Raw genomic sequence first — 27989 nt, forward strand, 5'->3', positions numbered from 1 at the left:
AATGTTTTTCCAGGATGATGATCAGCTGAGAGACCCAGACTCTGACCTCATCCGTAACGACCAGGACCTGACCTTTATGTTCGGAGACACCTCCCTCACAGCTAATGGGACGTCCAGTGCAAGGGAGGACTCTGACGCTGGGGCGACAAACTGGAGTGTGAACGGAAAGAGGAGTGGCAGCACCTCAGAGGAAGCACTGGAGAGAGACCTGGACTCCAGAGACCAGGAGTTACTGAGCCGAGGGACTAGACTGGTTTTCCCCACTCAAGACCAGCTATGATCTGACCCACAGCCAACCCATGATCTAAACTAAGAACTGGTCCAAGTTCTGAAGGAAACCTAAAGAGCCAAAAAGTGAAGGACTGCTGAACTGAACCAAATGCATCAGTCTTATGTAGCACCTTTCTAGACACTAATTCCATTCAAAATAACACAACTAATTGCTAAAATGTCTTGCCCAAGGATACAGGAAATGTGTCTGGTGCTTGAAAGGTAAATATTAGACTACTTTTCCCCACGCAAGACAACTAGGATCTGGCTCAAAATCCAACCAGGACCTAGACTCAGACCTGGTTCACTTCCTTAAAAATAGGACCAGAACAAACTCTCTAATGAATGGGTCACTTAAGACACCCCATGTGAAAGGCTAAAATAAAGTATTAAAAAATAAAAATAAAGTGAAGAACAAATGAAGTCTTAATACACCACATTTGAGTTGGGACTAAACCGTGACAATTAGAGGGAATGAACTCATCTTACGTGAGTTTGCACATTTGTTGTTTGAATGGGTAGTAATAGGAAGGAAACACATTTGGGACCCTCCTTGTAAACTAAAAGAGTAGCCGAAACTTGTAAACTGTGATTAAAACTGGATTTTGCATAGACAAAACCAGGTCTATGGGGAAAAGATGATGTGAAGAAGTTTGTTTACCTGAAGGTATGGTCTGTCTATTTCTCGTAAAAGAAGTGTGCACTAAACCTGGACAAAACTGATCTAGGCTTGGCTAAAACAGTTCCAGTCCAGGACTATGGGAACTTAATATGCAAATTCTCTGGTGAGAAGAATTTTGCACATTTGAATTGTATGTGTTCAGTCTACTATTGGAAAAAAAAGAAATCATGAATCTGTATTCTAAATCGTGCATTCTTATTCTACACACTTAAAAATGCATCTTTTTTGAGTCATAATTAACAGTACACGATGAAAAATTATTTGCACCAGTACTAAAATGTAAGTATTTTTTTCACCATTGCCAGTAATAAGTCTTTAAAATAATCTCTTGTGCCCTGAAGAGGCATCGCACTGCTACATTTATTTGAAATTAAATGTAGCTTATCTCTGTATCAAATAAAAACACCCTTGTGGTTAAGATTCTTCTGGCCTCTTTGACACAGCAGACTTACTGTCATGGATGAAATAGCAGGGGGATACTTGAGCATGCAAATGACCACAATGCACTGCTTTGTCCCTGCTGCATCAGACTGTTACAAACTGTATGTCTGTCTCGTCTTTCATTGTGTCCTTTTGGGCGTCTGTTACATCCAAGCAGTGTCGTGTGCTTTTATGGAGAATGCTGCCTCATGGGGCTCTTCTGATTTGTCATTCATGTCATGAGATTAAAGAACCATGAAATATTGGTATATTAATAGCCTCTTCAGGATTGTATTTAACACAAGCGCTGTCCACCAGATAGTAAAAAAAAATCAATGATATTTGCAATTGCTGTTTCTATGCATTCTAGAGGCCTGTTATGTTTAACTGAGAGCAGGTAGTATTACTTGTTTTTCTGATGATTTTTAAAATGTGGTTGGAAGAAAAACATACTAGACCTTGTCACCAATAAAATGCTTTGGCCAAACATAGCAATTTTTGGATTGTTCTTATGAAACAAAATACTGTAGAGAGTGGGACTCCATTGTAATACTCATTTCTGAGTAATTTCTGTTGGCCTGATCTAATCCACCACTGTTTTGTTTACTTTTTAATATATTATTTTGGATATTGGATTGGATATGGATGTTTAGCACGTTGGTACACAAGCATGGCAAAAGTTGGAGGGTCATATTTCTCCATAATTGATGCCAACATCACGATTTAGAATTTTTAAACAACCAATTAATGAACTTCAGCCTTGACTTATTCTTGTTTTGGACATTGAAAGAGCAATACACTAATCAGGCAACATAACAAGGTCAGCTGCCTCATATGCACTCTGCTCATGCAACAAATCATGATGGATTTTTCTGATTATCTTCTATCAAAACCACCATCAACCAAGATTGTAGCTGTTTTTTCTGTGAACCATTTTAAACTGATACTGTTCACCGCAGACCAGAAACACTCCACACAAGTTACAGTTTCTGAGATGATTTGACTCAGTTAGATGCTCATGTTGCTCAAATGCTCACTTTTCCCCTAATATACCCACTGATCTGTGGTATTCACTCCACCTCTCAGTCATGATAATGTTATACTTGATCAGTGTAGCTTGCCTGTATCTCTGCTTGACTTTTCTAAGGTTTCTCTGGATTAAGATGCAGATGCTTGGGTTAAAGGCCACTTAGTGTGACTGTGTCTTTGTACTGCTACAATAATCCTGACTTTTACATTGAGCAGTCAGTGAACAGAGAGAAAGGCCCCATACAATCCTCTATAGGCTTTGATTACAAGAAACATGACCAGTCTACTTCCTGAGTGTCCAATAACACTTACTGGGAACATATTGGGGCTCAGATTTGAACAATATGTCTTTAAATTTACTGCTGCAGTGTTAGCACTGTTCTCTGTTAAGGTCAAATGTGCAGGACTGCTTAGTAATAGAGAAAACATACTAGTATAGCCTATATGTTTACAATTACTTTGAAAATGCAATAGCATTATTCACTTATTTTGTATTTTACTTTATGTGTTCTGTCTGCTCCTTCTGAAAAACTATTATTTTGTTTTGTGTTATAGGTATTTCAATTTATACTTTCATTACAAAAATGTGATAAGATCTTATCTGAACCAAAATGACCTCTGCACAGATATCATACCAAGTTTATTTCGAATTAAAACATCATAGCTATGTGATTTACTATTTTTGAATTATCTTAAGCATAGATTACAGAGAAAGCTGTGGAAAACTGTGAAATTGCTTGTGGGGACAGACAGTTGTTTGATTGAGTTTTACAAGATACAAGACTTCAAATTCACAGTTGCAAAAGGAAATCTTAAACCAGGGTGTCCAAACATAGCTGCAAGGGTCCAAGTCTAAACTAAGACTAAACCAGGACTAAGACCATCAGATCCCCATATGAACACACAGGATCAATACATTTTACTTCTTCTCACTGTGTTCCCAGATATAATAATACTTTTGGAATACAGTATATTGAGCAGTTCTTATTTGCCATATCAAATCTTGTATTTCAGGGTGGCTTCACCTGTCACCCAGTTCCCGTTACGGCCATGCAGCAGTTTAATAATTGGTTTAAGTTCGACTCAAATCCTTTTGATATGATTCTCAGCGTGAGCCTCCCTCTGCTGACGTCTCACAAGATCGGGCTGCAGAGTCTTCACAGGTTTAATCTGCAGCACTGCAGGTAGAATACAGAAGTGTAAGGGGGGCAGAGGAAAAAGCACTACATGTGACAAAATCAAGCCCTAAAAGTTTCATGTGTCCAATGGTGATGTAATGGATCTATAGTTTAACTGGTAGTAGAACAAAATATTCCTCTAATACTCAGAACGTGTGTGTAATATGTTAATTACTGGCTTCACTCTCACGATTCAGCCATTCACATCTTCTTTTCTTTTACCACTTCTGAAGACTGGAAATGTATCATAACATATGCTAATTGAGGACAAATTGTTCTTTTGTCTATATTGTTTTGCCTATATTCCACTCACTAAAATGGTGGTATTGAGATAATCTTTTTTAATTTCATCAGTCATGATAAAGTAGTTCAAATACAGCATTGTCGTTTTGGGTAAGATATAACCATAACATTTAATTGTGATTCCCGTAAAAGATGTATGAACCTTGTACATTTTTTTAAGGCCTTATGAAATGATATGCATTAAACAGGCTCAAATGCATATGACAAATGGTCCAATCATTTTCTCTCTCCACACATTTTTCTCACTCTCTGAAACAGTGGTAAGTTTGACCCAAGTCTAGACATCTGAACCAATCCACAGTCCACTGACCACAGAGCTACAGGCTGCTCTTTTTGTCCTGCCACAACACACCCAACACCTACTGCTTTATGTTTTACTGGCAACACACAGGTCACATGTCCAGTATCCAAAACTAGAAACTCAGGCTAGAATAACTAAAACATTCTTACAGATATCTTACAATGTTTAAATAAACCATTTTGACACACAAGATCAATTACAACTTCAAGTTATATAGTCAAAGTATAAAAAAAAATTTCTCAAGCATCAATGTGACCCAAAGACAGCTCTCTTTGGATTAAATTACACACATTTGGGATATAACATTTTAATATGCATTATTTCAATACAACATATTTCCAGTTATTCAAGCAACACATTTCTCTCATGCACTTTCTATTCTGCATTTTCTGATGTTGTTCAGACCCAGACACTGTTGGAATAATCTGGTTTCTTCACAGCAGGAGGAACAGAGCTATATGCTACTGTGGGCATTTGAAAGGGGAACTGCATGTAGTTATGTAACAGACTGTGGGTTATAATGAATGTCAGTGAAGCTCCCATGGAAAGTAACGCAACTTTGTTTTTGTTTTTTTAATCTTTCATCTGAACAAGCCATTGCAGTTGGACAGGTTCTGAAGTTTCGTCATCATTTGTTTTGCTCAAAACATTCTGTGAGAACCCATGGATTGCCTATGATATAAAAAGTTATTTGACCCTTCTGTGTTATGTAATACATTAAGATGTGAGTTCTGCTGACAGTTTATGGCTCATGCACACATTTAATGAACTGAAACGATAGAGGAAAGTTTAAAAAATACAAGACATGTGGAGTGGTGGCTGTAATGTATTTAGAAAGCCAATTTTACATCTTTGACCCATGCATGTTACTTTGTCCTTGAGCAAGGCACTTAAAATAGTTACACCAAACCCAATATGTGGCTGGTAGAAAAGATGTTGGATGCAAAAGGTAAAATGACTGAGTAACATTTATTGATAGCATAAGTCTAATCATTTTTTTTTTTTTTTTTTTTTTTTATGTAATATGTTTTTTTTCTTTTTTGAGTGTTCAGTCAGATGCCCTGTAAGACAGCATTTGAATTTATTATGGCTTTAGAGAGGCAAAAATTGGTGTAGTTGATGTGTTTGTTTCTATGGCATCTGAATTGGTCTTCTGATGTAGTGTAACTTTCCAAGGAGTCTATTTTTATAAATGAAAATAAGATAATTGACTTGGACAGAGCCTTGGCACTTCACCTCAAGCCAAGGTTATTCACTGTGTCCTTCACTATATTTACATGCTTTTGTTGTACCTGAGAAACTTGAGCCTGAAGTGTTATTTTAGTTTGTGCACCTGTCTCTGCACCATTCTGCATGTCAGCACGAGCAGTAAAATCTTTCAAAGCTATAACCAAATCAACATCCCACTGTGGTTTAGTTTCAATCCGTAACACCATTTCAATGCTCTCTGTGACTGTGGTTTGGTTTTTATGATGTACTGTACTAATCCAACTCCAATTACTTCACACTTCACATATATATGAGCAAAATATGCAGAATAAAACAAAAATAGCACAGTGTCGGAACTCAAAAGAATGGGTTCTGCATGGCCACCTTTATATCACCACCTCACCCAATAGGTAATGCACACTGGTAACTGGGAGGACATGAGGTCTATAATGCACTGAATACCAAAAAAAAACAAAACACATTTATGTTTATGCATTTATGTGGGTGATGATAAATGGTAGGCGTAATTCTTTTTAACATGCTGTAGTTAATTCGGGTATTCCCCACCAAATGCCCACAGTTGCAGGGAGTCACAAACCAGTTACTGAAGAACAAATAGAGTCTTAAGTTGAATAAATATATGTTTTTCTTTTCTCATTTATGCCATGGACCACTATACACACAATTTCTAAAGGGATTTGGTCTTGGTGTATTCAATTAAATGTGGCTTTTACTGTGCAAACATCAATGATAAGAAAAATACACTGCAGTTTGTTTCCAACTCATTTATTAAAGTCAGTTTAAATAGTCTAAAAGTTATTTCTTTTTTTTTTTCTTTTTTTTTTTACATGAGACCCACATTGGGTTTCCAAACCATTACTGAGCCAACTTCTAAAGTTGAATGCATTGATGCTGGGAGACCCCTCCACAACACTTCATACACCGGAGGGATTCACATTCACAGCATATCATTAAATAATTAAAAAAAAAAACATATTACATGACGTTAATAATAAAAAAAAAAAAGTTTCACAGTCTATAAAGTCTTGGAGGACAGGAGCAGCTTTTTGTTGGACACTTCACACCCACGTGAGGGTTCTGTCAGCGGGGTGCCGCAGCTGTCTGGATTCCTCAGAGGCCGGTGGTGTGCTTCCAAACAATGCAGTTCCTCCAAAGAGACTCTTGTACTTTGTTCAAACACTGTACTGTAACTGTAACTGAGCTATTGTACTTATAGAACTGGTCCCAAACCTGGATAAACTGCGCAGTTTTCCCATCGATTTCTGCTGAGACTATTTTATGTAACTTTTAACTTTGATTTAGCATTTACTGAATACTTTTACATGCACATAATAGCTGAAGAAGCAAAGATAATAGTTTGTTATCCTTAATTGACTATGTTTGGAGAAACTTTGACTACTGAGGGACACTTGGCACTCCTCTAGCATTAAAATGCTATGCAAAGCACTGCACATTAGGAGGCAGATGAACTGTGGTAGGAGGAATGGGACCAATTTTAAGAGAGTTGTAATAGTTTAATCCAGCCACTGAGCATCATCTGCAACAGGCTTCAGTCCCAAGCCTAAATAAACTGGTTACCTTAGGAAGGGCATCTGATGTAAAAGCCACCAATGTAGTCACTATAATCACTTCACAATAGGAGTTTGTAGATTTGCTATTTCCATATTAAAAAGTACATATTGTAATGTAATGTAATAAGTGAATTCAGTCCTAGTACCACAGTTGCTCCATTTTGGACGGATAAGTTGTCCGGGTTGTTTTCTGGAAAATCCATACCAGGTTTTTCCTGGACTCAACCACACGGATTTAAAAAGGGATTAGTGCTACTAAAAGGACAGAAGGACAGAGGCAGGACCAAAGCAGTGGCACAAAGCAAACCCTATATCCACTGTTATACCAGCCACATTATTGTCCAATAAAGTTTAACACTGAAGAAATGAACTTGTGTCCATGCCTTTTGTAGTGGTGTGCCCCTGTCAAGAAGAGAGAAAGATAATGGTATTAATAATAATGTACAATATATGGATAAAAGGAGAGCATCAGAGCATTACAGTAAAGCTCTGAGCAATAAGGCTAAATCAAACATATAGACAACAGAGACAATGAACTGGATTAACAATCAAACATAAATGAGACAGGACTATTAGATTGGATGATTTGTATCAGCGGTAGGTGAAACACAAACATCACATGATAAATAATCTACTTAAAAATATTGTCAATATAAGGTCAACTATTAAATAAAACTTCATTTAATTACAAAAGAAGCTGTAAGATGTAATTAGTGATTAGTCTATAAAACATCCCCCTCCCACTAAACTGTTACTGTATTACTCAATAATACCTATTAATTCCAGTTTTATTTTAACTCATATAGTTGCAATTAATATTCTGTATACTACTATTTATTCCCTCTTGATTTTTTTTGACAACCCTAAGATGTGAGTAAACTGCCTTATATAAAACAAAATGAAAAATTATTTTGTGTCTTGCTGCCCCGGCCCCTCCAGGCACTGCTGGTGGTGTCAGGCTGCCGGGTTTATCCCATCACGGACTGCTGTTGACAACGACCCCCTTCTCAGTCGTCCAAGAGGAGCACAATGCACCCTCTATTAAAGTTCAGATCACTCAGGCTTTACAGAGGACAGATATTCTTGACTTCTGATTTCTCTCCAACCCTCATGACTGCACAAAAATGTATAAATGTTACCATTATCCAAAACAGAAAAAAGCTGTAGTATTTTCAATAATGCCTGATTGATTCCCTGGTTTAGTTCAGTATTACACTTAAAAACACAAGGTTTTAACACTGCAAAGCAATGTTGCCTAACAGTAACTACAAAGCAGGGTTGGATACTGTAGAAAGGTACCAGGTTGGTGGCGGAAAAAGTACACAGAAAAAAAAAAAAAAAAGATAAATGTGGATAAATATGTGAGGAAAATTGTTTTAAAGCCTGGTAGGTCCTTATTGTATTGAATTCATGAACATGAATCTGTTTGTTGTTCTAGATAATGATAATAACTTAAATATTTATAAAAAAAAAAAAAGGTTTTGCATTTGTACCAAAAAGCCTGAAAGAAACATAAAGCACTACAAAATAAGGTCTCATCCATAGTCATGCATGTCAAAAGTTGAATTTTTTTAACCTGTCCTGAACGATATAAAAGCAATAAATTTTTTAGCTCCAGGGGACAGCATGCTGACATAAAATAAGAAATAATTCAATATCTGTATACTGCAAACATTTCACGAACAACTGCATAACTATGGCCAGATAAAATTTGTGACATATTCTAGGATTAACTCTTGGTTACTCGTTGTTAACTTATATGGTAACAGCAGCTTGTCCCTGAAGGGCTACCATACCATGAGCAAATTCCAGTGTGCAATGCAGGCTCCAGATGCTGAAGAAGTACATGGGGCTGGTATGTTTTTGCACACTGTAAAAGTAAGTTTCTTTCCTTCGTAGATATTTTAGGAGTCAAAATTACACATAGTCTGGTATGTGAACTGATGTTGAGTGTAATGCTTTGCAGATGGCGCTTGTATATTTAAAATGATCCAGGTCAAGAGGCAAAGGTCAGTAGATCAAGCTCAGAGCAGCACAAAACCAAGACACATGGTGTAACCACAAACATCCTGCTGATACAAGAACTTTCAAAACGGAACTTCATATTTTCTTAATTTCTTAAAATAAAAAGTAATTACAATCATTCAGTAGATTTAGGAGTCCACTTTTTAAGACAAACTATTTTTTTCCCTACTTTCTGATTGCTCTGTTGATAAATATAGACCATACCAGAGCTACTCCAAAATACAAATGATTAAAATTAAACAATGATATATTCATTCATTCATTTTTATTTTGAGTCTGTGCCAAGAGAGAAACAATAATCATGTATACTACATATACACTGTAAACAACAGAAAAGCACATTTCTCGAAAAGGAGTAGGAAGAAGAAAAACGTATTCATACCTGATGACAGCTCACGTCTTCTTGTCCGTGCTGTGCTTTTGATAGCCTAGGTGCCTCATCACTTCACTACAGAATGCCTCCACCTGACTGATCTGCTCAGTGTTCAGCCTCTCTCTCCATGCAAAAATGGCCTCTTTTGCGTCCCTCGAAGAAATCAAGAACGGCCTGTCTGAGGAATACCCCTGTCCATGTGTCATATTCAGAGCAAACTTATCTAGAGCTGCATTGGTGGACAGGTTGGAGAAACGATACAATCTTTGAAGCTCTTCCATCGGGTACATGACCAGGTCTTCGTAGCGGATTTTAATGTAGTTCCGCTTAAGCCACTGAGGAGAGTTCGTGACCAGGAACATGTCATTGAGCCAGTTATCGCATATGAGCTCCATAGCGCTGGACACGTAGCTTTCTGCACGATTTACCCTGTTTGGTACCAGAAGACGCTTGTACTTGTCATTTTGCTTCTTACTCCTCAGCACCTGTAAAATAAGAAGTTCAACAATAATGTAGTTGTATCACATTTCTTATCAATTACAAAAACAAGACAATAAATTCAATTGCAGTTTAATATATTTCCACATTTATGCTTATTATGGTAATTATTCATGTCATGTACTGCGACTAAGATAATTATTCACATATAATAAACTTCTGAGAAATCTGAGAGGATGTATGCTTTATCTTATTATATTATAGACAGATAGTTGTCATGAATTAGTTGTCTTTACTCAAACCTCTATGCTCCACCAAGTAAGAAATAACAATTCAATAAACTAAATCAAGACTTTTGAGTTGAGCCTGCTCACTTTAGGAGTGGTGGGTATATAAAAATTTGAAATCACCATTATGTTCTTCTTGTATGTCCAGGAAGGATTTATATAGAATAACTGATACTTGAAACACTACACCTTGTACAGTGGAAGAGGACAGGGTCACTGAATGTCATGAAGGCACATGGGGTAAAATTTGCAAGTGTCTTTAACAGTCGTAAACCAGTTGTAGCCTATAGACTATAGGTGTAACCCCCCTCAACTTTAGCATTCACTCCCTATTGTCATGCAATGTGCCCATCTTCACATTCCTTCAACAATTAATGCTAATATTTTCTTGCACTGAGGCACTTTAGACAAACCTCTAAACATTTTCAATGTTTTATATGGTCAAAACAGAATAACAGGATTCCATCTCTCTGTATTTTTTAATCCCATTTCAGGCCACCCAAAACAGAATAAAGGTCCACCTGGATGCTCTCTTTCACCAGGGCCTGCTTGGACTTGAGCCGGGAGTTGTGGACGGCTCGTGGATCCCTGAAGAGCTGCACGATCTGGAGATTTATCGCGGGGTCTTTTACCAAAGGCACCAGGGTGCTAAGGTCCAGGACGCGCACGCCTTTGATAACCATCACCGGGTACTTCTTGCACTCCTTCTCCAGCTCCCGAATGTCCTTCTTTTGGCACTTTGCGCACAGATCTTGTCTCACCAACCCAACCTCGTGCCTCTTGTGTGCGTCACAGAGCGGCTCTGAGCAGATCACTTTGTTCATTTTCCACCCAAATATAAAAGATGTGCTTATGTTTTGGGTCCCTGCATAAAGTTTCAGCACGGAGAAATCGCAACGATACAAAGCGTTCAACATGTCCCTTACTGCGCCCTGAAGGCTCCCCGCGTCCCCTGGGTACAAAGCTTGCCAGATGTGCCACATTGGCTCGTACAGGTAGAAAACATCGGGGTGCTGGTTGAAAAGCTCCCCCAGAAAAGACGAACCAGTTCTCCAGGTGGCATGGAGGTAGATGTGTATACGAGACTGGCTCCGGTTCCCCGAGGGCTCCGTGGATGATGCGTCGCTCCCGTTCACTCCGTTATTATCCCACAGCATCGCCACAGTGTTCGCCAAATCCGGGCATCTCGACTGTTGCTGCGGCAGTCCGTGTCTGCCGTGTTCAACAGATTTGTCCCGGTAGTCGAGCACGTACGGCACAAGCAGAAGTAAACCCGAGTACGCGAGAATCAGTATCAAATATTTCTTGTGCACCCTCCTCTTCATCTCCTCTCGCCGTGAGGGGCCAAGGCTGTGGCTGCTTCTCCGGAGGCAACGGTCCGCTGTGTTAGAGGCTCTCCAAAGTTATGCTCGAGGCAGAGGGCTCCGCTCCGTGCGTGTGGCGTGGGAGGAGGGGGGTGAGAAGGGGGGGTGAGGGGAACAGACCACGCCCCAGTGCAAAATCCTCGCTGTTTCTTCTAAGTCTTGATAAACACTGAGGGGATTTGGGTATAATTATGGAAAGTGGTCCAATAATGATTTTTTTTAGGCGTAGCTTTTGTAGACATTTCACGGAAAGTTTATTTTGTTTTTTTTAATCAAGGAGGGACCTTAGAGGAAAGCAAGCTGGCTTTGCTTACGGTGACAGATGGAAACCAACCAAATGTAGGGCAGTGCCTCTTGTTTAAGTGGGACGAAGCGTGAAAATTATGGGAAAATATAGGCTATATTATTTTATTACTTATCTAGTTCCCTTTTGAACAAGACGCCTCAGTTCCTGTATTCTGATACATTTTTGCAAATATTATAAGTAATTTATACAATATATTGTGTAAGTTGATAAGGCCTAAATTTGCAAAGTACCATACTCAAATCCAGGAACCAAAGAAAAATTAAGATTGGACTGGACAGCCTGTTGTCTGCGCAGTTTGAGTCTGTGGATTTGTCCATCTTTTCACAATAAGGCCCGTTCTACAGTGGTTAAATGCAAAGGGCTTTATTTTGAGTAGGCCACACAGGATGTCCGAAATTGCCACCCTAAGTGGCAGCGTGGTGGCACGTAACATGCATAAATATCGCGCCAAGCTCTCTCACTCTCGGGCAAAACTAACTTATCGGTTAAAATAAATATATCGAGACCATGAACTGTGTTAATTGTATTCGTATTTTTGCATCCTCAGGTTTTTATCATAAGCTACTTTAAGATTTGTAGTTTGTGATCTCCTCCACAAAACCATCTCTGTACAAACACGCATGCGCACTGTTGTTGTCTTGTACATGTAGCGCGGCAATGCAAAAACATGAAGATATCGAGATGTAGTGGTTTTTAAGTGATAATTTTTTTCTTCCAGATTCTGATATCCCCGTACACTCTTACGCTAAATGATGACTGACAACAACGTAATCAAATGTAGCTAAACGTAAAGTCCTCAGTAGTAGCGGTAGCCTCCATCAACAGCATCACTATGGCACACTGGAGCACGTTTGAGAAAGAGACAGAGAAGGAAACCAAAAAGCTGATTTCGCACATGACTGGGATAGAAAATGAGGAAGACCAGAATTTTCAACTTGCACTTAAATTTGCATGGTCCAATTTCAAGTAAGTTCATATTTTTTTGACGCAAGCTTGTTGCTAGCAAGTTAGCTGCTAAAAGTACCAGAGCAATAACATGCTAATAATAATAATAACAACAATGTTTTGACAGGTTCCATCGCTTTCTGGACGTGGATAGCCACAAAGTGCAGCGTAGCATTAATGGGTAAACATATTTGTAAATATTAATATATTATAGCTTCTTTAAATCTGTATTGTATTGAGGCATTGCTATTATAGCACAGTTAGTAATATTTCATGCGCTGTACAAGTCTGCATATATACATATTGGGTTCTTGCTTAGACCCCCTTTTTATTTATTTGTAGCATCCATGAAAAGCTCATGGTTCACTCAGATGTGAGTAAAGCGCAAAGTTGGATGAAACTGACAGAGGAGTTCCTAAATTCTCCATTACCCAATACAGATGAAACCAAGGTATGTGTTTATAATTTTGCATTGTGCATCAGTATTGTCCTAGCAAGCATAATGCATAACGTTATTTTTTTTGTACAGACAGATGTACATTTTAGTATTCTGTCTCTGCTGCTCTTCCTGTCTGGGTCGCCTTCAAACACCAACTTTACTGAGAGACCTAGGCTAAAAGAAGCAGGTGAGCAAATATTTGACTTGCAGTTAGTTGAAATATTAAAAATGCTTATATGCTCCAAGTTAATAAATTATATTATTGTGAAAATTACAGAACAAAAGGACAACTTTGACTGGGGTAAATACCTGATGGAGGGTGAAGACATAGACACTGGCCCTTATCCGGACACCCCAGTGAGTAGAGCATTAACATAATGAAACATGATGAATATTTTCCGGGTGTGCTAAATGTTAAGTGTTTCCAGGAATGGTCTGAGGAGGAAAGTGAAGAGGATGAGAGCCAACAGGTAATCAGCAGAGAGGATTCTGGGATACAACTGGACAGAACGCCTCAAGAAGATCAAGACAATGCAAACGATAAGCCAGTACCAGTTACATGGACAGGTACAACTTGAGGAATGGCATTTAAAGCTCGCTTGGTTTAAACAGTGATCATCACCTGTGCTATTACAGTGGGAGAACCTGATGCTCGGATATGGCTGGAGCAGCACATTGTGACGCCGTATTGGGTGCCAAACGGTTCCCGCTTTCCACACAGCCTGCACCTACACTCCAACCTACTAAATTTTTGGTAAGACAAGGATTTTATAATTTTTATGTTTGAGAAACCAACCATTTGCAGGTCATAGAAGGTTAAAATGTGATAAAAATATATTATATGAATATTCCCCTTTTTTGTAGGGACCAGCACTTGTACAACACTGACCCTTTGTATATCCCAGAAGAAAAGGCCTTTGTCACTGAAACTCAAGTAATTCGGGAGACATTATGGTATGACATAATCATGCAATTGTTTTTCAATGAGTTTATTGTTAAATCTGACAAAGGGATTTATCGATTACTCTTGCATCATTACCTTGTAAATAGTATAATGTTTTCATCTTTGTGTGTTTTCTATGGCCTCTTTGTTTAAAATTAAATGGTTTGTTAGCAAACTACTGAGGGGTCATATTAATTACATTAGTTCTGGTTATTTTATTGCAGGCTGTTATCTGGAGTCAAGAAGCAGTTCATTTTTCAAACCCACGATGGAAAAGTAACTGTTCGCAATAATGTAGTGGTAACTCACCTGACCAGTGTAAGTGCATTTACATTTTTATGCTTTGAAAATGTTGCCTTATTTTTTTTGTATTAAAGTATCACTACAGAGCACAAGGTGTGAAAGGAGTATCAGTGGTGATTCAGGCACTTTACAGTTTTGTAACATTTTGAGATATAGGCATTGACATCTGACAAGATTTATGCTTCAATTCAGAGTTTTGTTGATCACAGTATCTAAAGTAAGGTTAAGGTTCATTTATTGTCCCATTAGGGAAATTTGCCCTCTACATTTGACCCATCCTTTAATGCCACTGGGGGCATCTTCTCAGGAGCAGTGGGCGCTGCAGTGCCATGCTCGGGGACCCATCTCAATGCTCTTGTTGCTAGACTTATATACACATCTGTTTATGATTTATTTTTGTATAATGTACATGCTTTGATTTTGTAACTACTTTGGTTTTCCTTTGTTGCACAGAATTGCTTGCGGTCTATACTGGAACACATTGCTGTCTATGGTCAAGCAGTGTCCAGACTGCAGAAGTTTATAGATGAGGTGACAGGATACAGCACTGATCCAGGACCCCCAGGAACTACCTCCAAAAAGGGATCCGAGCCTCCATTCAGAACGTACCAGGCCTTTGTGTGGGCTCTCAATAAATACTTTACCATCTTCAAGGAGGAGCTCACTACCATAGAGAAAGAAATTGTATGTAATGGTGAGTAACAGAAGCTTTTAATTTGTGCTTTTTAGTTGGGTATGCCATTAAAAAATCAAACCAAGTTACTTCTATAGGAGTGGCACCCAGTGAAATAGGGAAGTTAGTTTAGCTTCAAAACAACCACATTTCTTGCACTGGGGCTGCAAATGAATTGTCCTTGGGAATAAATAATCTCTTTTTGAGAATCTAAATCTGTAAACTTTAGCTACACTTTTTTTTTTTTTGCATAAGAAACAACAAATATAAAGAAGAATTTACAGGGTACCATTTTAATAGACCACAACTAAAAAAAAGAATCTAAGTGAAGAGAAAGAAAGAGACAAATGGAACTGGATCTTTCTTTACAGTCAAACTTCATAAATATCTGATTGCTTTGTCTTCTTTTGTAGATGAAACAATCACCCTCTCTGGTGTTTTGGAGCGCATCAGCCCTCACTTGGTCCAGATAAAAGTATTGCATAAAGTATTCTGTACAGGTGTGGCAGAGGTGCCCCCTCACACCCCTAATGTGGTCAGGGCGTCCCATCTGCTCAACACATTGTACAAAGCCATTCTTGAGTATGACAGCGTTGGGGAAGCATCAGAACAAGCGGTGAGTTTGTCGTTACTTGTGGCGAATCTGGAAATGACAAAGAGTCTTATACTTCCTGTTTCATTGTCTGCTTGTAGGTAGCTCTGCTCTTCTCGCTATGGACAGAGACTGTTCGACCATATTTGGAGATAGTAGATGAATGGATAGTGCATGGACACCTGTTTGACCCAGCCAAAGAATTCATAATTCAGAGGTAAAAAAAAAAAAAGTTATTTGTTAGCCTCATTGCATATTTGCCCAAGTCATTTTCAACGGTTTTGCAAAAGATTTTCTGATCAGACAGAGCCAGAGCAACAGGAACTGGAGAGTAGAATTAGACAGAAAGCTCAATTTGTCCAAAAAATTACTTAGGCAGTTATTAGGCCTTAGGTGATATTTAAACTCCAATAAATTGTTTGATTTAAGAGCTCTGGGTGTCTTGAAAAGTGCTATATAAATCTAATGCATTACAGTCCCACAGCTTCAGTGTTTACATACTATGGTTTAATTGTCTATTTAATTTTAAAATGTCTAAAACTAAGTATATAATATGTATTCAATAAACTATAAGCCTACCCTAAAATAATAAATAATAATAAATAGATATATTTTGTATATCACAAGGACGTACCAGTGAACCACAGGGATTTCTGGTATGCTACCTACACTTTATACAGCGTCTCTGAGACCGTGGAGAGCGAGGAGAAGCAGAACGACTCAGCCAGTGGCAGCTCTGGAGGTGAACAGGGCCCTGGCAACAGGCACCTCACCATGGTGTCCTTCCTCAAACCAGTTCTGAAGCAGATCATTATGGCTGGGAAATCCATGCAGCTGCTAAAGAACCTGGACGGCAAGGACTGGGAGCAGTCAGAGAGGTCATCCAGAGGTCAGCCTTACTCAGTCAAAATTCAACACTAATTTAAAGCATATAATGACCCCCGTAGACTCCATGTGTGTTAAATACTGAAAACCTGTATATATTTTACAATACAGATGCAGAGAGGAAAAGCTTATACACTCTATTTTTGGAGTCAGTGCAGTCTCGCCTCTGCAGCCAGGAGCAAACCCCCACGGACACAGTGAACGAGCAGCAGGCCACCAACAGAAGCCTGGTCAAAATGCAGTCCATTGTAGCTCAACATCTGGAGATAGACGATGTTCATGATCCACTACTCGCCATCAACTTTGCCAGGTTCAAACTAATCACAGCATTTACTACACCTCGATCTGAATATTAGAAGAAGAAAACTTTACCCCCTTACATTATGGTCAGCAGTATTGACAGCAATTGTATTGTATAGTGAACTCTAGTATACAAAGAGCGAAGTAAAAAAAAAAAGGATATTACAATTGCATACCCTTAACATGTATTTAGCTACAAATCAAGGCTTGCATGCAATTTTATAAATACATGAAATAATAGTATAATATTAATGCCAGTCTTTACTCTCATCTCTCATTTGTTCATTTAGTCTTCAGTGAATCACTGTGATTTCCCAAAATTTGTGGTTTTGACTCAGGCTGTACCTGGAGCAGAGTGACTTTCATGAGCGATTCTCTGGAGGGGATTTTAATGTAGACCGTTCATCTCAGTCTGTCACTTGTCAGACGTTTGAGCTGACGCTGCGCTCCTGTCTGTATCCACACATCCAGAGGAGGTATATTGAGTGCTGTGGGAATCTCATGAAGACCTTGAAGAAAGACTACAGGTCTGTCTGTCTTTCATCACATCATTTAGTCACAGTGTGGCTCTGTATTATTCAAAGCATTTGCTTGCATTCCTTTATGCTGATGACTATAGACTGCTGGAGTACCTCCAGGCCATGAGAAACTACTTCCTTCTGGAGGCAGGAGACACAATGTATGATTTCTATACTGCAATATTTGACAAAGTGCAGGAAAAGGAGAGCTGGCAGCAGCCCTCTTTCCTCAATGTGCAACTGCAAGAAGCAGTAGGACAGCGCTACCCTGAGGACAGCAGCAGGTACTGCATTTCATACGAAACTGGACTGTACTTTTATAATATATCTATACTTTTATTATGTGAATATTGAACTTTTAATTTTTTTTATTTTTTATTGAACTTTTAAAAATTATATTATATTATAGGCTGTCAGTATTTTTGGAGCCTATTGATCCTGCCAGGAAGAAGCACCCTGTGAACAATCTAGAAGTTCTTACATTAAGCTACAAAGTAAGTGCTTTTAATTTCATGTTTGAAATACTACATGTAATTAAAGAGATACTGTATGATTGTATTTGTTCTTTTATGTGTGTTTTTATTTAACACTACTAAAATGGTTGAAAACCTGTTTAGAACCTTATTTATAAACATGACCTGGTTTTGGGTGTAGGTGCCATGGCCTGTTGACATTGTGATCAGCTCAGAGTGTCAGAAGATCTATAATCAAGTATTTCTGCTACTGCTGCAAATCAAATGGGCCAAGTACAGTTTAGACACACTCCGATTTAGTGGTAAGGCTTTCAATATCTTTCAGATTTACATTTTTGTGAAATTGTCTATATTAAAAACCTTCTACATTTTGCATTGCTATTTCCAGATTTCACTGAAGTTGTTAAAAAGGTGGAGGGAGCCGTATCTGAGGAGATAAAGCCCAAAGAACCCGTAAATCAGCAGATCCATCGAATGTGTCTGCTCCGAGTCAAACTCATGCACTTTGTCAACAGCCTCCACAACTACATTATGACCAGGGTAACAAACTAGTACACTTTATGACTAAGCATTGGGTATTAATGACAAATGCTAAGGTTTTTTTTTGATATACCAGATTCTACACAGCACTGGGTTAGAGTTTCAACATCAAGTTCAAGAAGCAAAAGACTTGGACCAGCTCATTAAAATCCATTATAAATATTTAGCAACAATTCATGACCGATGTCTCCTCAGAGAGAAGGTAAAGTGTTAGAATTATGTATTTTCTTAAAAAGTAAAATTATGTATTTACTTAAAAAAAAAATCATGATTATATAATTTATATCATGATATGTAATGATATATAATGTATAATGTAACTGTAAGATTTTGGTATATTCACAGCTAGTTAGCTAAAGTTGCAGTGTTTCTTTCTAGGTCAGTTTTGTCAAAGAAGCTATAATGAAGGTCCTTAATCTTGTTCTCATCTTTTCTGACCGATGGCAAGCTGGGTTTGGGGCCTGGAAGTAAGGCCTCTTGTGTTTTTCTGGAATATTTTCTCAGTTTTATTATAGTGTGTTTACTATGTATAAATATGCAATTTATATTATAGGATTGAGTCCATAGACAAGATGGAGTCTGACTTCAAAAACTGTCACATGTTCTTGGTGACAATCCTGAACAAAGCTGTGTGCCGTGGATCTTTCCCTCATTGTGAGTAAAGCATTGCTCTTTCTACAGTTACTTTACATAGATAAACCATAATATTATGACCACTTAAAACAAATAATAATTTGTGGTAAATATCAACATTTATTGTGTTGTATATTGTACCATTTTGTTGCATTAACAGAAAACCTTTTCAAAATCTTGTGTTGTCCATTAACATTTGAGATGTAGAGGGATGAATAACTAGCATTTGAACTAACTACTACAGTTTCTTTATTGTAACTCAGCAGCACAAACGTTTCAATATTATCGTTAAATCGTGATATGTTCTGTGACAATATATCACATTTCAAAATTTGTTGTAATGATGTAACGAGATGCACATAGATGGTACATGTTAATAATGTATAAATGAACAAGTAAATTATCTTTTTTCTTGTTATGTCTTTTAAGTAATATTATTTGCAATGTGGTCATTTTCACAGTTCTAGCTGGTGATCATATTGTGTTTACCATGACTGTGTTTTAAGTGCCTCTTCTTCTTGTTCTTGTTGACTTCTGGCTGATTGCTTCTTCCCTCTTGAACAGTGGAGTCCTTGGCCCTGTCTCTGATGGCTGGATTTGAGCAATGCTGATCACTGAGTGGAGTACAGTGTCCTGTTTCTCCTTGTGCAGCTGTGATTGTCCATGATGTAACATGAAGTCATTGTTTGCATATGAAAAGCTCATCTGGCATTAAGTCACGGCCTTGTACAGCCGCACAGCTACATATGTGTCTGAACAGATTGCAGGCTTCTAAGACACAGTGGCTACTGACGAGGTTGGTGGTTCAGTCATTTTTCAATGTGGCATACTGCTGTTGAGCAAGACAGTTCATTGTACTTGCCATTTGCTTAGAATTTCAGGTCTGACTATGAGAGTAGCAGGCCACATGTCAAACTAAGGTGTAAACATGTAAAATGTTAAATAGATGTATATATTTTCCATAAAGTCATCCCAGCGCATCATCTGATAACTTGGATTTGGTTTTAGATTGGATGCATTCCTGTAGTGCATGTGGAGTACAAGTGGCTTATGGCATGATTGTTTATAAATGTAAATATGAAGCATAATAAATGTTGCACAATGGTTTATGTACAGTATGTTTTTTTTTATTTTTATTTATTACTAAGATATCTAGCCTTTTATTTGAAAGTATTAACATTAAATTAATTAATTAGTAGTAAGTAGCAATAGTTTGCGTACTCTCCTGTTAACATTATTTTACAGAAAAATTGATTCCACCCAGCCGGTAGGCTTGTCAAAGCCTGATCCCGTCATATCTCAGAAGCTAAACAAGGTCGGGCCTGGTTAGTACTTGGATGGGAGACCACTGGAAATATCAGGTGCCACAGTGGGACGCCAGTCACAAAAACGGTTGTTGTGTCCTTAGGCAAGACACTTCACACACATTGCCTTGTATGAAAGTGGTGTGTGTTTGAGTGAGGGTGGTGGTGGTGGGAGAGGCCGGTGGTGCAGATTGTCAGCCTCACTTCCATCAGTCTGCCCCAGGGCAGCTGTGGCTACAGTAGTAGCTTACCATCACCGAGTATGGAGTAAATGAATAATGCTCTGTAAAGTGTCTGTGACATATGGTTTATGAAAAGCGCTATATAAATAAAAACTTACTTCACATGCAATTGCATTGGGCGAAATCATGTTAAAATTCATGGTAAAATTAACTGAATAACCCAATTAGATGTTTTGCTTTGAAGCTGGAAAAGTAGTTGTAGGCTATTATGGAAATCCCTCGAGTTATTATCTTTTGTATTCAGTAATAAAAGTCTAAAGGGCTTCACCTCTAAGCCCCCTGTGACCCGGGGGCAGGTTGGGTTCCGGGGCACATTCCTTTCTCACCTTGATCCCGCTGCTCCAGAGGCCTAGCGGCGGCCCGCGGTACAGCAGCTCGACCGAGTTTCCTGTCGCGTTTCCCTGTTTGAGGGACAGGAACTCCCTGCTCGGCTCTTCTCCCCCGCCCATGATAATAACACCAACCGAGGAGAAGAGGAGATTCCTTTGGCCGACGACTAAAAGTACAAAAAAGTCCTAATTGAAGGACTTTTTTTTTTGCTTGCCGTGTAGTGTGATCAACAACCCGGCTTCATGGCGCTGTAACTCCGGCTACTATCGCTCAACTTTTTCCCAGCGAAGCAACCACAACTCCGGGTAAGAGATTCAGTTACTTTCAACTGTATCCCAAGCTAACAACTCAGGACAAAGACCAAAACAAAGTTGATGCGGCTGCACACTTCTTAACACGACCACATATAGACTGGAGTTATTACATTGAGTCTATGTTCAAAGGTAAAAGAAGATAATTAGCTAGAATGGAGCCGCGAGCTGCAAAGCCTTTTCCAGGCTCGCGCACGCAGGCCTGAGCGGTGACTAATCTCAGGCCGTGGAGCAACAGCCATGCCCCGGCCACAAGTCACACCAAGAAGACACAACACAGCCATTTCATCCGAGTATCACCTATATCTTACTCAAAACCTTCATATTTTCATTAATATCGCGTGGAATTGGGGTTTATTTTGACCAGGTGTTGACCAGGTGTGATTGCAGTGCAACTGTCAACTACATTATGCAGCCCTGAACTAAACTTGAGCTTAATTTTGTATCATATATTGAACTAAAAGCAATTTAATTTAGCAAAAAATCTCAAATCTGCTGTATTTCTTTTTCTGTGTCCTCAATCAGAAGTCTTTTGTGGTTTTAAGTTATGTTTATAAAATTGACTACACCCCATACCCTGTTCCTTTGCATGGGCTGTAATGACATTTCATAGAAAAAATAAATTCCCGATATGAGCCTAAAGTCTAAGAAGACCATATTTAAAATTAAAATGATAAATAGGACAGTAGATTGTCTATCTGCGTGCCTGTGTAATCAGGTTCTAGTAGGTTCCTGAAAGGTTTAGACAGGAAGCTGGAAAGTTGACCCCAACTATATTAAGAGGAAGACATAAGCAATTACCTTACCTTACCTTACTAAAATGGTGTTGTATTGTTTGTTTTGTCATGTAAATAATGGCATGCTCAGTTCTGTAGTTTTGTTGCGGTTTCTCTCTCCTTTGAAGAATACTGGATGAATGACATGCTTGATTTAGAAAGAGGGTAAACCACTGAAACTAAGCAGTGGGTTTGTTTAGATACAGTAGAATTGACCTTCTACTGTCTGATTTCAAGCAGATATGAGCAGGTTGTTATAAAAAATGTGAGAAAAATCTTACTGTAAAGAATAAATACCGGCCTACATTTGTCATGTTGTAAGTATTTTATTGTAAGTGTAATTTCACACCTTGCCTACTGCCTCATTAACAGTTTCAGGAAATCAAAGAGCAAAGATTGACGCAAAGATGGTTGGTGCATATGCACTTGTTAAGTTTTGTGCATGTAGGTGTGAAATAACATGGCATAGAACGTGCTTTTACTTCAATTTTAAAGTTTTGATGTGTGCTGCTGCTAAGACTCAGGGGCTTTATAATGAACTTTAAACAATTTGAGAATTTATATGTTTTAAGACATTTTATAATGTTGTTACCTCATGAAAAACATAGAGTTGTGTTTTGTTTCATTCACACATGCTTGAGTAATTGAGTAATCCTGTCTACATCTTCACAGCTCAAAATGCTCTGTTCCACCTTGTGATGTCACGTAGTGCTAGTTTTCAAGTTAACAGCTCCTTTTACCTTTACTTCAGTAGAGATTGGCAATTCCAGGGCTGAAATCTCTGTGGAGTTTAAAAACACAGTGGAGCACTTTTTGTATTACTACATGACATCACAAGGTGGAACAGAGTGTTTTCTGTTTGAGAGAAGAACTCAGCTGAATTTTGTAGGTTTTATGTGTTTAAATATGTGAACATGAAACAAAACACAACTCCAGGAGGTATGTTTTTTTGTTGAGGAAACAACATTATAACATAGATCAGAAAATAGTGTAGTATAGGCCCTTTACTAATTTACTCAAAGAATAAATGATGTATAAAATGACTCAGCCATTGTGGCATGTGCAGGATTTGTGGCCCATTGCATAGAGAAGTTTAACATCTCTTTTAACATCTTCGAATTCATGTCTGGGCTCTGGATTTTTATATTTGTGAGTCTTGTGCATTGGCAGAGGTCGTCATATGCAATTATTCCGGTAATGTCCAGTTATTCAAATCTGCCAGCCTTGTGATTTTGCCTCCTACATGCTCTGAAATGCATGTCATTCTTATTTTTAACCCTTTGTGTAATGTTAAATCTATAGTTTTCCATAGTCATACAGTTCTCCACTTCTTGGTCTATATGATATTTATTCAACTTTAGAACTAGATGTTGCGGTGTTATCATGTGATGGCATTTGTCTTGGCACACCCTGGCTACCTTATTGCTAATCTTCTTATAACCTTAACAAACACATGCTGTGCCAATGTAGCGCCGAGCAGCCGACATTCTGAATTAAGATTAAAGTGCTTCCCCAATTAGTCTCCTGTACGACTCTATCGGGTCAGACGACTGCAGACGAAGCAATGCCTTAAGAGGGAAATGAGCACTGAGCTTTAGCCATAGGGTTCCTGTTTTCATCTTCATAAAAGAAACTTAACAAAAGCTCTACAGAGTGAGACCCTTTTGTTTGACGCCTCATAATGTCCACTTTGTTCCCATTACACTTGTCAGACTTTCATGGCTAAAGCACCCATTCAAAACCACTTTCTTTCTCTTTCTTGAGTGTTAAATTCAAAGTTGTAGGAGGAGTAATACCTTAGTACTACAGTTGTATCACATCAAACTTCCCTCTTTTGGTGCCTGTTTTTATTTGCTCACCGACGCGTTACTTGCGATGTGAACGAAATGTCAAATTAAAATTGATGATAGTTATCTGAAACTTTTAAGTGTCTTGCCTCGGGTGACTTCCTTTTTCTTTCAGCAAACAGATTTCACAACAGACCGCTTATTTTTACATCACAAATGTTATTTTGATGGAAGATGGTGATAGCTACATAGAGGTGAAAGATGTCAAATTGCTATTAACAAGATTTTGTGTTTAATTCATTTTTACTGCGAAACAAGCATCAGGTGTCAGACAAGGTAGTAGAGGGAATTTTTTAGAAATGCATCAAAGTTCAGATAGAAAGTTGGGGCTAATATTGCCAAATAGGTTAGGTGCACTTGAAAGAAATTTTCAAACCAAAATTCAAATGTTTAATGTTTGAATTGTAACTAAAATGTTAAAACTGATGTGCTGTTAACAATTACAGCAGAACTACTGTAAATATTTTGTAGGATTGTAAAACTTAATAATAAATACTAAATGTAATTTTGAAACAGTGAATAAGACAACTTTACTTTCCTTGATCTGTACAAAAGTTAGTATAAGACCACATGATGACGTTAAAGAAATCACTAATGTTTTGTGTCTGTCACCAGAAATTATGTCGCTCACTGTCTATTTTCTCTATGTTTGTATAAGGAGGTTTTATATATCATTGTGGTTTGGAAATCAAGCATCAGATTCGACTGAGCTTTAAGAATGTTGTTAAAAATTACATGAAAACAGCCCCTTCAAACCATATTTAAAGTTGATTAAATTGAAGCACTGTGTGACATTTAGACCCACAAGTTGAGAATCATTAAAGCTTCATTTCCCCTATCTTTTCCTCTAAAGACATAATCTAAAGATATCATGTTCTGTTCCTGTAATAGGGATTCCCTACATGCAGTAATTAAATATAGAATAATTACTACACAAGTCTTGTTTTTATATTATTAGGCAGAATCAACAGTTGTGATTGAAGCCATTTCTGTTACCCATTTTATGTTGTACCCTTGTAGAAGTCACTTCTTAAAAATGTTTAGTCAAAATATAGATTACATTGTTCTATTTTTATTATCTTTGCTCTGAGCTGCTTTTACTCCAGTGTGTTTGTGTTGCCTGCTTTGAAAGAGTCATTATTATTATCATGTACTCCATTTTAATTGCAGTGGAATATCTGATCGTTCAAAAGTCAAAAGTAGCAGCAGAGCAAAATTGTCTTAAAATTCGTGGAAAGATTTACAGCAATTATGTTCTAACTTTTCCAGTGAGCATTATCATTGTTAACATTGTATGCTTGGTTGTGTGCTTCCTAAAGGGTCCTGTATTTTACATGGTAGATATTCTCTACCAGTCAGTACATGCTCAAAATATGTCCAAGTCAGTTAGTGAGTTCTGTCCAGATTCACATTTCTTGACATTTGCTACATCACAAATGCTAATTATTTATTAAGTAATGCAGTTTGTGTGTGAAAGCATTGAACTAAAATTTATATAATTGATAAAATCGATAAAATTGATAACATTAATAAAAAAAAATTAAGGCATTTATGAAAGTGGTGAAATTGATGAAAGTGATGAAATGATCAAATTACTTTGTGACCCTTGGACGATCAATCAGTATGGAAAGGTCATTACACTCTTATTGTGAAATGCAGCTACTTTTTCTCACCCACTCACAGTGAAGTGTGAACTCTCAGATCACTTAAGGCAATAAAAAAGTGTGCAAGAATTCTGTGGAAGACAAAACCAGTCTGTACATTTAAGTTTGGTTTGACTTGTTACTTTCTATTAAATGTGCTTTCTTTTTGATAGCAGTTTAAATGAATGCACATTGTCTCTCCTCAGCCTCAATATGACGACCGCAGTGACTCTGGAGGATGCTCTGTCTAACGTGGACCTGCTGGAGGAGCTGCCCCTCCCTGACCAGCAGCCCTGCATCGAGCCCCTGCCTGCGTCCCTCATGTACCAGGTTTGCTACTGCCTCCATCTCCCAAAAACATGCTTCATTCTGGCTTACCAAGATATTACATTTTATTTACATTTTATCCAGTTTTGTTTGTTATTTTCTAATGTTTTGGCCCAACCTTCTTGACTTGAAGCATTGTCATTTACTTTGTGTAGTATTTATGATTGACTTCTTGGCTCTTGGATGTTATTATTTATTGCAGTTCATAAGGTACTGGCATTTCCCTGTTCCAAATTTGGCGACTTTATATGTTTTAATTAATATGCATAACCTCAATTGCGTTTCTTGGCAACCAGGCACTTCAGCAGAAATAATAAAGTTTACATTTGTCTGCCTGTATACTTTGTCTGATTCCAAGATGATTCTCTGTTCACAGCCAAACTTCAACACTAACTTCGAAGACAGAAATGCCTTTGTCACTGGAATTGCCCGGTACATTGAGCAGGCCACAGTCCACTCCAGCATGGTACAGTCTCCCATTCACATGTCATTTATTATTACTTTTTAAACCATTTTATTTAACAAGGAAGATTAACATTCATGAACATTTTTATACATTTCCTAGAATTAGCCCAAAGGCTATTTTTCATTTAGCAGCGATGTCCGTGTTATTCAGTCCAAGGGCAAATGTGCCTACAGGCGTGAAGTATAGTGAATGAATAATGCATTGTGAAGTGGGTGTCAAAAAAACAACAAAAAATAAATGGATGCAAGAAGGTTGAAATGTACAGTGAACATTTCAACAGACATAAAATATCATAATAAAACACTAAAATACAATGGAAAATATATTTCTAAATTTAAATAAATGTTTAAGTGAATAGATGTAAAAAGAACGTAGAGCCCCTTGAAGAGGCCTGAACTGGCGATACTGTATTTGTTATTGTGAGGCTGTTAGACACTGAGAGGGGCTCCCACTGGACACAAATGAATTCTATGGACTGAATCTAACATGCAAACTGGGCCCTTTGTGTTTAATCACTGAAACAGAATTACACAGGAACAGTATCAAAAAGCACTTTGTATTGAGACCTGGCTGGCTGAAAGTCTTCTTACCACCCACTGATGAATGGAACAAATGGTGCCTTACAATGTTTCAGTCATAAATTTCCTTTCTTGAATTAGAACGAGATGTTGGAGGAGGGTCAGGAGTATGCCGTCATGCTGTACACCTGGAGAAGCTGCTCACGAGCAATACCACAGGTAACATTTCCTATATTAACATGTGGAATGATTTTGAGAAGTTGTGGGTTCAAGCTTTCCGTGTTGAAATTGTGTGCTTTCATGCTGTTGTCATGCTTCACTCTGTCCACAGTTACGTGGAGATTAAGCAGCAGACAATGGTTGAACACAAGATTTTCACAATTTTACAATCTTGTGATATTTTATACTTCCATAGGTAAAATGCAATGAACAGCCAAACAGAGTGGAGATATATGAGAAGACTGTTGAGGTTCTTGAACCTGAAGTCACCAAGCTCATGAACTTCATGTACTTCCAAGTAATGCACAAAAAAAATAATAAAGAGTGAAGAAATATCAACATTATTTATTTTCATTTTGGACCTTTTTAACATGTATTCTTTATTGTTCATCTTAGCGCACTGCAATTGACCGTTTTTGTGGAGAGGTGCGGCGCCTGTGTCACGCAGAGCGGCGGAAGGACTTTGTGTCAGAGGCATACCTCCTCACTCTGGGAAAGTTCATCAATATGTTTGCAGTTTTGGACGAACTCAAAAACATGAAGTGCAGTGTCAAGAACGACCACTCTGCCTACAAAAGGTACTACAATTGGCACTAGAGGGCGCCAATGTTGTTTTATATATTTCTTATGATCAGCCTTGAGTAGGACTGAACAATTTAGGGGTGGAAATGATACACATTTGCTTTTGCAAGAACATTTTTTTTCCACTGTTACGGAGTTCTGAGTGTAGTATTATATGCTCATTATCTTTAGATTTATGACACCAAGTATAACAAAGAAGTGTGCAGTGGAAATCAATAGACTATAGAAATGGAGCTATTTTCTGTGTTCACATCCATGACAGCACCACATTTCTATTATGTGTATGCTTGTTCTTTCTTATTGGCTCTTTACTTCAAGCTCGCTCTTTGTGTCCAGGTCTAAATGATCTAAAGTAACTTGAAGAGAACACATTTTCACATTTCTCTTTAATAATGATTAAAT

The 27989-nt window shown here is 38.0% G+C and overlaps 4 protein-coding genes across 6 annotated transcripts in view; 3 read left to right on the forward strand and 1 right to left on the reverse strand.

Moving 5' to 3' along the window:
• Nucleotides 1–1863, forward strand: part of slc9a7 (solute carrier family 9 member 7) — a 28204-nt gene extending 26341 nt beyond the window's left edge. Inside the window, exon 16 of the mRNA XM_020918748.2 lies at nucleotides 14–1863. Coding sequence (XP_020774407.1) covers nucleotides 14–280 — 267 coding nt within the window. The 3' untranslated portion in view covers nucleotides 281–1863. The remainder of the gene's footprint in view (nucleotides 1–13) is intronic.
• A 2620-nt stretch (nucleotides 1864–4483) lies between these two features.
• chst7 (carbohydrate (N-acetylglucosamine 6-O) sulfotransferase 7) lies at nucleotides 4484–11522 on the reverse strand. Of its 3 annotated transcripts, none has more exons than XM_020918769.2 (3): nucleotides 10629–11522; nucleotides 9392–9867; nucleotides 4484–7386 (listed from the first exon to the last, which is right to left on the reverse strand). In XM_020918769.2, the coding sequence occupies exons 1-2, from the start codon at nucleotides 11430–11432 to the stop codon at nucleotides 9403–9405; spliced, it is 1269 nt and encodes a 422-aa protein (XP_020774428.1). In that variant the 5' UTR covers nucleotides 11433–11522; the 3' UTR covers nucleotides 4484–7386; nucleotides 9392–9402. The 3 variants fall into 3 exon arrangements, with proteins under 3 accessions (XP_020774428.1, XP_055020989.1, XP_055020988.1); XM_055165014.1 differs by having other exon boundaries at nucleotides 4484–8098; XM_055165013.1 differs by having other exon boundaries at nucleotides 4484–9867.
• An 841-nt stretch (nucleotides 11523–12363) lies between these two features.
• On the forward strand, nucleotides 12364–20137 carry tubgcp5 (tubulin, gamma complex associated protein 5). The gene is made up of 23 exons (XM_055165124.1): nucleotides 12364–12744; nucleotides 12851–12904; nucleotides 13066–13174; nucleotides 13253–13349; nucleotides 13440–13519; nucleotides 13591–13729; nucleotides 13799–13916; nucleotides 14027–14116; nucleotides 14330–14423; nucleotides 14862–15102; nucleotides 15495–15697; nucleotides 15775–15891; nucleotides 16295–16562; nucleotides 16670–16868; nucleotides 17197–17385; nucleotides 17478–17660; nucleotides 17786–17870; nucleotides 18031–18151; nucleotides 18238–18389; nucleotides 18466–18591; nucleotides 18768–18856; nucleotides 18943–19043; nucleotides 19587–20137. Exons 1-23 carry the CDS (start codon nucleotides 12611–12613, stop codon nucleotides 19631–19633), a joined length of 3036 nt encoding a protein of 1011 aa, XP_055021099.1. The 5' UTR covers nucleotides 12364–12610; the 3' UTR covers nucleotides 19634–20137.
• Nucleotides 20138–20971: 834 nt separating this feature from the next.
• The window catches only part of cyfip1 (cytoplasmic FMR1 interacting protein 1), a 30280-nt gene continuing 23262 nt past the window's right edge, over nucleotides 20972–27989 (forward strand). The window contains 6 exon segments of the mRNA XM_020918846.2: nucleotides 20972–21203; nucleotides 25682–25805; nucleotides 26179–26268; nucleotides 26928–27005; nucleotides 27202–27303; nucleotides 27402–27583. Of these exon segments, the coding sequence (XP_020774505.2) occupies nucleotides 25689–25805; nucleotides 26179–26268; nucleotides 26928–27005; nucleotides 27202–27303; nucleotides 27402–27583 (569 nt within the window). The 5' untranslated portion in view covers nucleotides 20972–21203; nucleotides 25682–25688.

This window comes from Boleophthalmus pectinirostris, unplaced genomic scaffold (genome assembly GCF_026225935.1).
Source record: "Boleophthalmus pectinirostris isolate CB_2022bp ecotype Guang Dong unplaced genomic scaffold, ASM2622593v1 HiC_scaffold_7, whole genome shotgun sequence".
Taxonomy (NCBI): domain Eukaryota; kingdom Metazoa; phylum Chordata; class Actinopteri; order Gobiiformes; family Gobiidae; genus Boleophthalmus; species Boleophthalmus pectinirostris.

What these genes read in the sequence shown, in the direction of transcription:
- tubgcp5 (XM_055165124.1), top strand. Translation starts at nt 12,611, where the DNA reads ATGGCACACTGGAGCACGTTTGAGAAAGAGACAGAGAAGGAAACCAAA. An exon ending in TCCAACCTACTAAATTTTTG is followed by an intron (nt 13,917 to 14,026) that starts GTAAGACAAGGA and finishes CCTTTTTTGTAG; the next exon opens with GGACCAGCACTTGTACAACA. An exon ending in AGACACACTCCGATTTAGTG is followed by an intron (nt 18,152 to 18,237) that starts GTAAGGCTTTCA and finishes TGCTATTTCCAG; the next exon opens with ATTTCACTGAAGTTGTTAAA.
- chst7 (XM_020918769.2), bottom strand. Translation starts at nt 11,432, where the DNA reads ATGAAGAGGAGGGTGCACAAGAAATATTTGATACTGATTCTCGCGTAC. An exon ending in TGGTGAAAGAGAGCATCCAG is followed by an intron (nt 9,868 to 10,628) that starts GTGGACCTTTAT and finishes CTTATTTTACAG; the next exon opens with GTGCTGAGGAGTAAGAAGCA.